General features: G+C 46.0%; 1 protein-coding gene across 1 annotated transcript in view; it reads right to left on the reverse strand.

Annotated features, from left to right (window-relative positions):
• LOC126199493 (uncharacterized) overlaps positions 1-13141 on the reverse strand; it is a 124094-nt gene that overhangs the window by 75075 nt on the left and 35878 nt on the right. The window contains exon 2 of the mRNA XM_049936415.1: positions 11127-11341. Coding sequence (XP_049792372.1) covers positions 11127-11341 — 215 coding nt within the window. The remainder of the gene's footprint in view (positions 1-11126; positions 11342-13141) is intronic.

The raw sequence follows: 13141 nt of genomic DNA on the forward strand, positions 1-13141 counted from the left end.
TCTGTAAGGGGAAATCAACGGGTCGGCCTGCAGTGAGCGAAGAAACGGTTGAACGCGTGCGGGCAAGTTTCACGCGTAGCCCGCGGAAGTCGACGAATAAAGCAAGCAGGGAGCTAAACGTACCACAGCCGACGGTTTGGAAAATCTTACGGAAAAGGCTAAAGAAGAAGCCTTACCGTTTACAATTGCTACAAGCCCTGAAACCCGATGACAAAGTCAAACGCGTTGAATTTTCGGCGCGGTTGCAACAGCTCATGGAAGAGGATGCGTTCAGTGCGAAACCTGTTTTCAGTGATGAAGCAACATTTTTTCTTAATGGTGAAGTGAACAGACACAATGGCGAATCTGGGCGGTAGACAATACTCACGCATTCGTGCAGCAAATTCGCAATTCACCAAAAGTTAACGTGTTTTGTGCAATCTCACGGTTTAAAGTTTACGGCCCCTTTTTCTTCTGCGAAAAAAACGTTACAGGACACGTGTATCTGGACATGCTGGAAAATTGGCTCATGCCACAACTGGAGACCGACAGCGCCGACTTCATCTTTCAACAGGATGGTGCTCCACCGCACTTCCATCATGATGTTCCGCATTTCTTAAACAGGAGATTGGAAAACCGATGGATCGGTCGTGGTGGAGATCATGATCAGCAATTCATGTCATGGCCTCCACGCTCTCCCGATTAACCCCATGCGATTTCTTTGGTTCAAATGATTCAAATGGCTCTGAGCACTATGGGACTCAACTGCTGTGGTCATCAGTCCCCTAGAACTTAGAACTACTTAAACCTAACTAACATAAGGACAGCACACACATCCATGCCCGAGGCAGGATTCGAACCTGCGACCGTAGCAGTCGCACGTTTCCGGACTGCGCGCCTAGAACCGCGAGACCACCGCGGCCGGCCTGCGATTTCTTTCTGTGGGGTTATGTGAAAGATTCAGTGTTTAAACCTCCTCTACCAAGAAACGTGCCAGAACTGCGAGCTCGCATCAACGATGCTTTCGAACTCATTGATGGGGACATGCTGCGCCGAGTGTGGGAGGAACCTGATTATCGGCTTGATGTCTGCCGAATCACTAAAGGGGCACATATCGAACATTTGTGTATGCCTAAAAAAACTTTTTGAGTTTTTGTATGTGTGTGCAAAGCATTGTGAAAATATCTCAAATAATAAAGTTATTGTAGAGCTGTGAAATCGCTTCAATCATTTGTAATAACCCTGTATATTGGAAATCGGCACATTTTGAAAGCTTAGAAATTAAAGCATTAGTCTGACACATTCTTACTGAAGTTACCAGCCCGAAGACTCGTTTCATTTAGCTCTCCACGTTAGTCTATCCTCTTCATCCCTACGTAACTACTGCTACCTACTGTACATTTAATTGAATCTGCTTCCTGTTTTCAAGCCTTGGTGTCCCTCTACCATTTTAACCCCACCATTGCCAAATAAATCAGCATAACTTTCCCAATGCCTCAGGATTCGTACTAGCAATAAAACCATTCTTTTATACGGCTCTGCTCTTTCGAATTCCATTCATCGCCTCTTTGTTGGTTTACAGATTCACTCATATGTTGGTTACGATTCTTCTGTAACTGCATGTTACAAAAGCTTTTATTTTGGCCGTAGTGTTAATTGTGCAAGTTTCATCTTCATACAAAACTACCCTCCAAACATCCTCCCTACCTTTGTCACCGGCTCTCGCCAATTTGTAGTTGATGAGAAGTTAAACTACAGACATAAACTTTTGGTGGTGGTAAGTTCCCATGGGACCAAACTGCTGAGGTCATCGGTCCTCAGGCTTACACACTACTTAATCTAACTTAAACTAACTTACGCTAAGGACAATACACACACCCATGCCCGAGGAAGGACTCGAACCTTCGAGGGAGGGGAGGGAATGGGGGCAACCGCGCGAAACGTGTGAAGGTGCCCAAGACTGCGCGGTTATAATCTTTCATCCCTCGTTCCTTCCCACCTTCCTTCCTTCCTTTCGAAATGTGCTTTTTTTTTTTTTTTTTTTTTTTTTTTGTCAGAGACAAGGAGACAAGCTAGAACGCAGAAGCTGTGAAACGCAGAGTTCCTATTTGGCATAAGAAGGAGAACGAAGACAACCGTTTAACGTACCCCTGGCGACGAAGTCCGTTATAGACAAAGCAAAAGGCTCGAGGTGAAGAAAATTGGCCGGGTCACTTTCAAAGGAACTCTCCTGACAGTCGTCCTAACGTGTGTTAGGAAATCGTGGGAAACATGTGACTTTGTGGCCGGACGTGGACTCGAACCCCTGAACCACTGAATATGAAATCAGTGTGTCAGCACTGTGTTACCTCGCGGTGTCCCTTAGCTCGGATCGTGATGTGGTACACAACTGTGTTTATGTCTGTAGTTTAACTTCTCATCAACTACAAATTGGCGAGAGCCGGTGACAAAGGTAGGGAGGATGTTTGGAGGGTAGTTTTGTATGAAGATGAAACTTGCACAATTAACACTACGGCCAAAATAAAAGCTTTTGTAACATGCAGTTACAGAAGAATCGTAACCAACATATGAGTGAATCTGTAAACCAAGCCATCTCAGGCATAACGCCAAAGGTTGGAACATGCGAGCGAGTGAGGTGGCGGAGTTGAAATCCTCGTTTCAGAGTCCAGATTTAGGTTTACTTAAACGACATATGCGAATGCCGAGGTTGTTCCTCTGAAAAGGTCGCGATCGATTTCCCTTCGCATTCTTGTCTGACCGAAGATCGCGTTTGCTCTCTAGCGATCTCGACATCGGTGGGATCAATCCTAACCGTCATACCATCTGAGAATACAAGCCTTAAAATACGAAATGCGCTCCGGTTCCGCTTATTTCATACGGTTTTTGCGATGGTATCGCTGAAATCCTGCGCTCTAGTTTCTGAAAACTTACCAAATATTGACATTCATCAATGGTTAACACAGCGAAGTTAGTGTTCGTCTTTTTCATTGACCTATCACGTGAACCCTGAAATGGAACATGGATTATGCCATTCACTCATGCTAACGTTGTAATAACCGCTGAACTGCTTTAAAAAGCAGGTAGGACACTCACTGAACAACACAAAAACCCATTACCTTTGAAACTGTTCCCACTCATGAAATTGTACAAACTAAACACAAAGTTTACAAAAGGTGGACAAATTTGGGTACGTTGACTCTAATCTAAAAACTGATGACAGCATCAAAAATGACGAAAAAGATATGATCAAGGCAACTCGAGCGCAATGGCAAGAGTTTATTGGTGCACGGTTCACAAAGTAATGTGAATCTATCTGTAAATTCTACACCACATTTCCCGAGACTATCGAAATGACTGCACTTTGTTCAGTAATGGCTCTTCCCTATATTTTGATGACACCATTGACAACATCAAGCATCAATTTATATATATCGCATTAAAGAGGAAGATAAATACTATAATAAGGACAGTTTTTCATAGCGACACATCCTAGTAACAAAGAAACGTCACCAATTTTAATGAGAAAGAAGTTCACATGGAAGGTATCGGCCCCAGCCATTAATCCCGCTCGAAAAGCTTTAGGCACGTATGAGCTTCCGTAACTAGAAATTTTAAATTTCGCGCACACCAGTTTGACACTCGCTCCGATCAACCGCAGTCGCCTAATGCCAGAGCGAGAAGTAGTGGACAGCAGTGTCACAACCAGAACCCTCCTATCGAAGGCGAGGGAAAAAGAGGGGGAAGTGGACACATCTGCCCAATGTGTTCTGAAATCTTTTTCGAGGACACTTGCTAATTCTAAGCATAAGTAATGTGATTACGGTACATAGTACGACAAATTTCGATTTAATTCCTTTTGTTTTATCACCCTGTTTTTTTCGTCCACATTATTGCGATCTTTATGTCTATTTCTCATCTTGTCTGAATTTTGTTGTATTTACAAACCCTTGTTTCATTTAAATATTCATCTGCGTTACTTCATCCATAGTGCAATAGGTATTCAAGTTACGTTTTACATGTTTGTGTGACTATTACCACGCAAAAAAATTGTACATCTGGTAACGAAAAATACGTTTTTCAATATCAACATATTATTTAGTCTTTTGTTTTTTAACTAATAGATCGCTACTTCAAATAATTGAATATAATAGTAGATAAATATAATCAAGTTCATATTCACAAAAATTCCGATTGGTAAAAAGAGACATAAAGAAAAAAATGAAACAAATGAAAAAGTTCACACGATGATTAAGATAATGTGACAACGGAATATAAATTAAAAAATTAAATTTAAACCAATTAATTGAATAAAAACTGTTGCGCCTGCCGAGATTTGAACCCCCAACCTCTTGCACGAGAGCCGGCCGGTGTGGCCGAGCGGATCTAGGCGCTTCAGTCTGGAACCGCGCGACCGCTACGGTCGCAGGTTCGAATCCTGCCTCGGGCATGGATGTGTGTGATGTCCTTAGGTTAGTTAGGTTTAAGTAGTTCTAGGTTCTAGGGGACTGATGACCTTAGAAGTTAAGTCCCATAGTGCTCAGAGCCATTTTTCTTACACGAGAAGCTATTATCCTGTCTATTACAGCATCGTCAGTTACTCAGAAACGGGGGCTTACGAGGGTGAATGGCTGCAGGGTGTGATACCTGGGATGTTAACCTATATCACTGCATATTTGGTTTCACACACTGTTTCCAAAAGTACCCTCCGCCACACACCGTAAGGTAGTTTGCGGCATATACACTCCTGGAAATGGAAAAAAGAACACATTGACACCGGTGTGTCAGACCCACCATACTTGCTCCGGACACTGCGAGAGGGCTGTACAAGCAATGATCACACGCACGGCACAGCGGACACACCAGGAACCGCGGTGTTGGCCGTCGAATGGCGCTAGCTGCGCAGCATTTGTGCACCGCCGCCGTCAGTGTCAGCCAGTTTGCCGTGGCATACGGAGCTCCATCGCAGTCTTTAACACTGGTAGCATGCCGCGACAGCGTGGACGTGAACCGTATGTGCAGTTGACGGACTTTGAGCGAGGGCGTATAGTGGGCATGCGGGAGGCCGGGTGGACGTACCGCCGAATTGCTCAACACGTGGGGCGTGAGGTCTCCACAGTACATCGATGTTGTCGCCAGTGGTCGGCGGAAGGTGCACGTGCCCGTCGACCTGGGACCGGACCGCAGCGACGCACGGATGCACGCCAAGACCGTAGGATCCTACGCAGTGCCGTAGGGGACCGCACCGCCACTTCCCAGCAAATTAGGGACACTGTTGCTCCTGGGGTATCGGCGAGGACCATTCGCAACCGTCTTCATGAAGCTGGGCTACGGTCCCGCACACCGTTAGGCCGTCTTCCGCTCACGCCCCAACATCGTGCAGCCCGCCTCCAGTGGTGTCGCGACAGGCGTGAATGGAGGGACGAATGGAGACGTGTCGTCTTCAGCGATGAGAGTCGCTTCTGCCTTGGTGCCAATGATGGTCGTATGCGTGTTTGGCGCCGTGCAGGTGAGCGCCACAATCAGGACTGCATACGACCGAGGCACACAGGGCCAACACCCGGCATCATGGTGTGGGGAGCGATCTCCTACACTGGCCGTACACCACTGGTGATCGTCGAGGGGACACTGAATAGTGCACGGTACATCCAAACCGTCATCGAACCCATCGTTCTACCATTCCTAGACCGGCAAGTGAACTTGCTGTTCCAACAGGACAACGCACGTCCGCATGTATCCCGTGCCACCCAACGTGCTCTAGAAGGTGTAAGTCAACTACCCTGGCCAGCAAGATCTCCGGATCTGTCCCCCATTGAGCATGTTTGGGACTGGATGAAGCGTCGTCTCACGCGGTCTGCACGTCCAGCACGAACGCTGGTCCAACTGAGGCGCCAGGTGGAAATGGCATGGCAAGCCGTTCCACAGGACTACATCCAGCATCTCTACGATCGTCTCCATGGGAGAATAGCAGCCTGCATTGCTGCGAAAGGTGGATATACACTGTACTAGTGCCGACATTGTGCATGCTCTGTTGCCTGTGTCTTTGTGCCTGTGGTTCTGTCAGTGTGATCATGTGATGTATCTGACCCCAGGAATGTGTCAATAAAGTTTCCCCTTCCTGGGACAATGAATTCACGGTGTTCTTATTTCAATTTCCAGGAGTGTAGAATACTAGCTATCCGGCCCGGCTTCGCACGGGTAACCTTAACTACCTACGGCCAGACAACTTGATTGGCGTTTCGGGCCACGAATAAAATTCAGAGAACAACGGTAAGTAACTGAGTATCATCATTTTCATGTAACTTACACGATGTAATCACCCCACATCAGCTAAGTTTTCTGCAGATATGAATGTAATTTGTTCCATATAGAATTGGCGTTTGGAATGAGGTCTCATGGCAGTGATGGGAGCATATCGTGATATAAGTAAAAAGTTTACAGTCAATCTATACCGTATGTGCGTGTAAGTAATTCAGTATATGTATATCAGAGGGTGGCTGAAGTGGTACAAGTCAAAGAAAAGCTAAGAAAAAAAATGGTTCAAATGGCTCTGAGCACTATGGGACTTAACATCTATGGTCATCAGTCCCCTAGAACTTAGAACTACTTAAACCTAACTAACCTAAGGACATCACACACATCCATGCCCGAGGCAGGATTCGAACCTGCGACCGCAGCAGTCGCGCGGTTCCGGACTGAGCGCCTTAACCGCGAGACCACCGCGGCCGGCGAAAAGCTAAGAAAAATACACATAGGTCCATCATATTTCGGGCTTGCAGCCGGATCACGTTGACATCTTGGCACGATATTTCGGCTAACAAACATGCAGCCATCTTCAGGTATTCGTACGAGTTACACCACTGTTGTTGTGAAGCTTAGTACGTACTGTGATGCATTGTTGAGACTCATGAGCACAGTTATTTGTCGTGGCAGACTTCGCCGTGCCACGTGAAGAATCATGGCAACATTTAGGTTTGATTTAAGGAAAGCAGAAATCTGAAAATTGAGCCATATGCTGCGGTGCTGAGAGAACGTATTATTAAACGAAGCAAAGTTGCTGAACTTGCTGCAGTACTTTTTCGGAAAACTTTTTACTTGAAGCAAATGAAGAAAGAAAAAAAACACATATTTTGGATTCGCATGTGTTTTTGCGTTGCAGTTCTCCTTAAAAAATTGCAGGGAAACTATCGATTACAAATATTTCATTTTTCCAAACTGAAAGTCTTATGTCACAGCCCGTTGAGGAGGTTGTTATCTTTTCGTCATTGGTCATGTTTATTACAATACTTCAATACTGAGTAACACACTGCCAGTTGTTCAAAAAATTTGCGGTGAAGGGAGAGTCCGAATTGTAACCGGTAATCTGAAGTGAAGCAGAAATTGGCGTTCTAAAATTGTTGTCATATTTCAAAATGTTTCTCTCAACCATCTGTAAAAGTATTTCGAAATCTTGTGTATTCATCCGCAAGGAATTTCTAAATTCCAATCAAGAAGATCATGCCTATGTCTTTAAGATCTTTAAGTGCCGTGGTATATATGATTTGTAGGAGGCCTAAACCGCTGGGAGTTGACTTCGGTATGTATACAGGGTGTTACAAAAAAGTACGGCCAAACTTTCAGGAAACATTCCTCACACACAAATAAAGAAAAGATGTTATGTGGACATGTGTCCGGAAACGCTAATTTCCATGTTAGAGCTCATTTTAATTTCGTCAGTATGTACCGTACTTCCTCGATTCACCGCCAGTTGGCCCAATTGAAGGAAGGTAATGTTGACTTCGGTGCTTATGTTGACATGCGACTCATTGCTCTACAGTACTAGTATCAAGCACATCAGTACGTAGCATTAACAGGTTAGTGTTCATCACGAACGTGGTTTTGCAGTCAGTGCAATGTTTACAAATGCGGAGTTGGCAGATGACCATTTGATGTATGGATTAGCACGGGGCAATAGCCGGGGCGCGGTATGTTTGTATCGAGACAGATTTCCAGAAGGAAGGTGTCCCGACAGGAAGACGTTCAAAGCAATTGATCGGCGTCTTAAGGAGCACGGAACATTCCAGCCTATGACTCGCGACTGGGGAAGACCTAGAACGACGAGGACACGTGCAATGGACGAGGCAATTCTTCGTGCAGTTGACGATAACCCAAATGTCAGCATCAGAGAAGTTGCTGCTGTACAAGGTAACGTTGACCACGTCACTGTATGGAGAGTGCTACGGGAGAACCAGTTGTTTCCGTACCATGTACAGCGTGTGCAGGCACTATCAGCAGCAGATTGGCCTCCACGGGTACACTTCTGCGAATGGTTCATCCAACAATGTGTCAATCCTCATTTCAGTGCAAATGTTCTCTTTACGGATGAGGCTTCATTACAACGTGGGCAAATTGTAAATTTTCACAATCAACATGTATGGGCTGACGAGAATCCGCACGCAATTGTGCAATAACGTTATCAACACAGATTTTCTGTGAACGTTTGGGCAGGCATTGTTGGTGATGTCTTAATTGAGCCCCATGTTCTTCCACCTACGCTCAATGGAGCACGTTATCATGATTTCATACGGGATACTCTACCTGTGCTGCTAGAACTTGTGCCTTTACAAGTACGACACAACATGTGGTTCATGCACGATGGAGCTCCTGCACATTTCAGTCGAAGTGTTCGTACGCTTCTCAACAACAGATTCGGTGACCGATGGATTGGTAGAGGCGGACCAATTCCATGGCCTCCACGATCTCCTGACCTCAACCCTCCTGACTTTCATTTATGGGGGCATTTGAAAGCTCTTGTCTACGCAACCCCGGTACCAAATATAGAGACTCTTCGTGCTCGTACTGTGGACGGCTGTGATACAATACCCCATTCTCCTGGGCTGCATCAGCGCATCAGGGATTCCATGCGACGGAGGGTGGATGCATGTATCCTCGCTAACGGAGGACATTTTCAACATTTCCCGTAACAAAGTATTTGAAGTCACGCTGGTACGTTCTGTTGCTGTGTGTTTCCATTCCATGATTAATGTGATTTGAAGAGAAGTAATACAATGAGCTCTAACATGGAAAGTAAGCGTTTCCGGACACATGTCCACATAACATATTTTCTTTCTTTGTGTGTGAGGAATGTTTCCTGAAAGTTTGGCCGTACCTTTTTGTAACACCCTGTATAGAAATGAAATGATGATATGGGGTTGAAGATCAGTCATCCCCACCTAGGGAAGTTCAGCAACCGCGTTGCAAGTCTTTTCAGTTGATGCGACACATTGGGTGACCTGCGGGTAATTTCCAAGAACGATTGCCTATCGAACGCGTGGGCTCCTAACGATATATACCGCACGTGCGATTCGATGTCGACCATACAATAGTGGTGACGCGAATTATTGTAACGTGTAGTGCGTTGCCAGGGGAACATATTTTAACGTTTTCGGTGTGTTGCAGTTTCGAGTGCTGAGAGCCCCACAAGACGAAATCTATTTCCTCGTTTATATAGCGTGGAAAGTTGTACCTCTTCCGATATCTACGAGTATATTTCTACAACTTGAGGTAGCCTGGAAAAATTAACCCTACTGATACGCTCCTGCTATCTCTGACTGACACAGCAAAAGTGTACCCATATTATAGGAAAAAGAATTGTTGCTGGCGGCTTACACAACACGAGCAATAGTGCACGGATAAGACGTGGCTGACGAGTAAAGTAAGTAAAGTTACTACTCCTACTTTCATTTGTTATTAACTGTAATTTAATAAACGTTCGTCTTTTGCCGTTGCTGTAGTGAATATTCATAACTCGCGCCACCAGAGTCGCGTGGTCGACATTGAGTCGCTCGTTCGATATATATTGTTAGGAGCCCACGCGTTCGATGGGCAATCATTCTTGGAAATTGCCGATTTGCGTGTCGATGATAATGAGAAATGATGAGTACAACACAACACTCATCCCCCCCGGGGGGGGGGGGGGGGGCAGAATCTCCGACCTGGCTGGGAATCGAACCCGGCCACGCTGCATAGCAGGAGACAGGTTTAAAAACATAAATTCTTGTCCTGTTGAGAATGGGCTTTCTGATCATGATGCTCAGCTAGTTACAGTATATGACATAGCTCCATTCAGTAATTCAAAACTACCCTCCAACGTTGTGCGTTCAATTAATGACTCAACAATTAGAAATTTCAGAGAAATGAGGTGTACAAGGAACCCGATGCTAATTTAAAATATAACTTATTTCATGGTATACTTGTAAGAGGATTTGAAAACTGTTTCCCCAAGAAAGTAGTCAAATCTAATTATAAGAAACGATGCAAAAACCCTTGGCTTACTAAAGGAATAAAAACATCTTGTAACCACAAAATGGAACTGTATCGAACAACAAGATAGAGTAATGACCCAGAAACAGCCAAATATTATAAAAACTACTGTGCTACATTAAGAAAGGTTATTAAAAAGTCCAGATGCATGTGCAGCATGTCTGAGATTAATAGCCCTGATAAAAAAATCCAAACATTTTGGAATAATATGACAAGGGAGACAGGGCAACCAAGAGTAGAGGATGATGGCATCTCCATCGAAGCCAATGGAAACTTGATAAACAACAAGCCAGAAGTCGAAAACATTTTGAATAATCATTTTTTAAATTTTGTAGAGAAAATAGGATCTAAATGTTCATTAGAAGAAGCAAGGCAGTTAATGGAAGAGGCCTTACCCACACCATTTGATACAATTGAAATTCCACCCACCTCTCCTGCTGAAATTAGGAAGAATAAAAGGGGGTAAAGGGGGGTAAATTATGCTGCCACGAAAGTCTTTGGTCACTTACCTAATAGCATCAAAAGTCTGGCAGATAGCCATATAGCATTTAAAAGGAAATTAAAAAAATTTCTTAATGGCAACTCCTTCTACTCGGTAGATGAATTTTTGGATATAGTAAGTGGGTAACTTCCCCAAACCCCACAAAAAAAGAAAAAAAAGAAAAATTAAAAATATGAAGTGTCATGTAATATTTTGTGTAATGTAATATCTTGTATAGATACCTTTTATTAACCTGACACGTTCCACATCATTACGAAGTGTCGTATTTATGATCTATGGAACAAGTACTAATCTAATCTAATCTAGACAGAGACGTAGAATATGACACCGCATTTAGTTTATTTACCTTGCTGAGAACTCGCAACCGGGGTCGACCACCGCGACGGCGCCCGCCGCCAACTGCAAGCGGCTGTGTGTAGGGCCTACTTCCGAACCCTCTCGGCCCTCCGCGTCGGGCGCCGTCGGCCTACTGACTCTTGTGCTGTCTGTAGCGACGCCCGCATACGCTTCGTCCAGACAGCCGCCTCCGACACCCGGCACACCTGCCCCGCATGGGGGCGGCTGCCACGTGCCGTCCGCACCTCAGCTCCGCCCACTGCGTAAAAAAAGGAAACAATCATGCGCAACGCTTTTGCCCCACCTGGAGTCTTCTGCTTCTACGGAACAATACTGCCCAAACACCAGTTCTCTTCGTTCTAATCCTTTCCTTCTTGTGGGCACATTTTTTTGGAATATCATAAACCACTGTTAAAGATACTTCAAGAGAGTTTAGTTACTGATAGTGTCATAGCACACACTGATGACAATATGGTTATTGTACGCGATCGCTTCAGACAATTGCAGAAGAGCCGACTGCCGAGCCTTTAAATCACTCCATTTAACTAGTGTTCACAGCAAAAATTTACAGCAACTGCAAATAAAACAACATACAGGGTGTTTTACAAAAAGTGGGGTCTACAGAAGGACGGGATACAACCCGTCGGCTTCGACCAATGACGTCATAGGTTACTCATAGTTATTAATGTCTTCACTTTCAGCCATAGATAATGAAACGGTTGTGTGCTGCGGATAAGCTCTATCATTGTACATTTTAAAAGAGATCGCTACATATTACCTAAATACACTCCTGGAAATGGAAAAAAGAACACATTGACACCGGTGTGTCAGACCCACCATACTTGCTCCGGACACTGCGAGAGGGCTGTACAAGCAATGATCACACGCACGGCACAGCGGACACACCAGGAACCGCGGTGTTGGCCGTCGAATGGCGCTAGCTGCGCAGCATTTGTGCACCGCCGCCGTCAGTGTCAGCCAGTTTGCCGTGGCATACGGAGCTCCATCGCAGTCTTTAACACTGGTAGCATGCCGCGACAGCGTGGACGTGAACCGTATGTGCAGTTGACGGACTTAGAGCGAGGGCGTATAGTGGGCATGCGGGAGGCCGGGTGGACGTACCGCCGAATTGCTCAACACGTGGGGCGTGAGGTCTCCACAGTACATCGATGTTGTCGCCAGTGGTCGGCGGAAGGTGCACGTGCCCGTTGACCTGGGACCGGACCGCAGCGACGCACGGATGCACGCCAAGACCGTAGGATCCTACGCAGTGCCGTAGGGGACCGCACCGCCACTTCCCAGCAAATTAGGGACACTGTTGCTCCTGGGGTATCGGCGAGGACCATTCGCAACCGTCTCCATGAAGCTGGGCTACGGTCCCGCACACCGTTAGGCCGTCTTCCGCTCACGCCCCAACATCGTGCAGCCCGCCTCCAGTGGTGTCGCGACAGGCGTGAATGGAGGGACGAATGGAGACGTGTCGTCTTCAGCGATGAGAGTCGCTTCTGCCTTGGTGCCAATGATGGTCGTATGCGTGTTTGGCGCCGTGCAGGTGAGCGCCACAATCAGGACTGCATACGACTGAGGCACACAGGGCCAACACCCGGCATCATGGTGTGGGGAGCGATCTCCTACACTGGCCGTACACCACTGGTGATCGTCGAGGGGACACTGAATAGTGCACGGTACATCCAAACCGTCATCGAACCCATCGTTCTACCATTCCTAGACCGGCAAGGGAACTTGCTGTTCCAACAGGACAATGCACGTCCGCAGGTATCCCGTGCCACCCAACGTGCTCTAGAAGGTGTAAGTCAACTACCCTGGCCAGCAAGATCTCCGGATCTGTCCCCCATTGAGCATGTTTGGGACTGGATGAAGCGTCGTCTCACGCGGTCTGCACGTCCAGCACGAACGCTGGTCCAACTGAGGCGCCAGGTGGAAATGGCATGGCAAGCCGTTCCACAGGACTACATCCAGCATCTCTACGATCGTCTCCATGGGAGAATAGCAGCCTGCATTGCT

Source organism: Schistocerca nitens, chromosome 8 (genome assembly GCF_023898315.1).
Source record: "Schistocerca nitens isolate TAMUIC-IGC-003100 chromosome 8, iqSchNite1.1, whole genome shotgun sequence".
In the NCBI taxonomy this organism is placed as follows: domain Eukaryota; kingdom Metazoa; phylum Arthropoda; class Insecta; order Orthoptera; family Acrididae; genus Schistocerca; species Schistocerca nitens.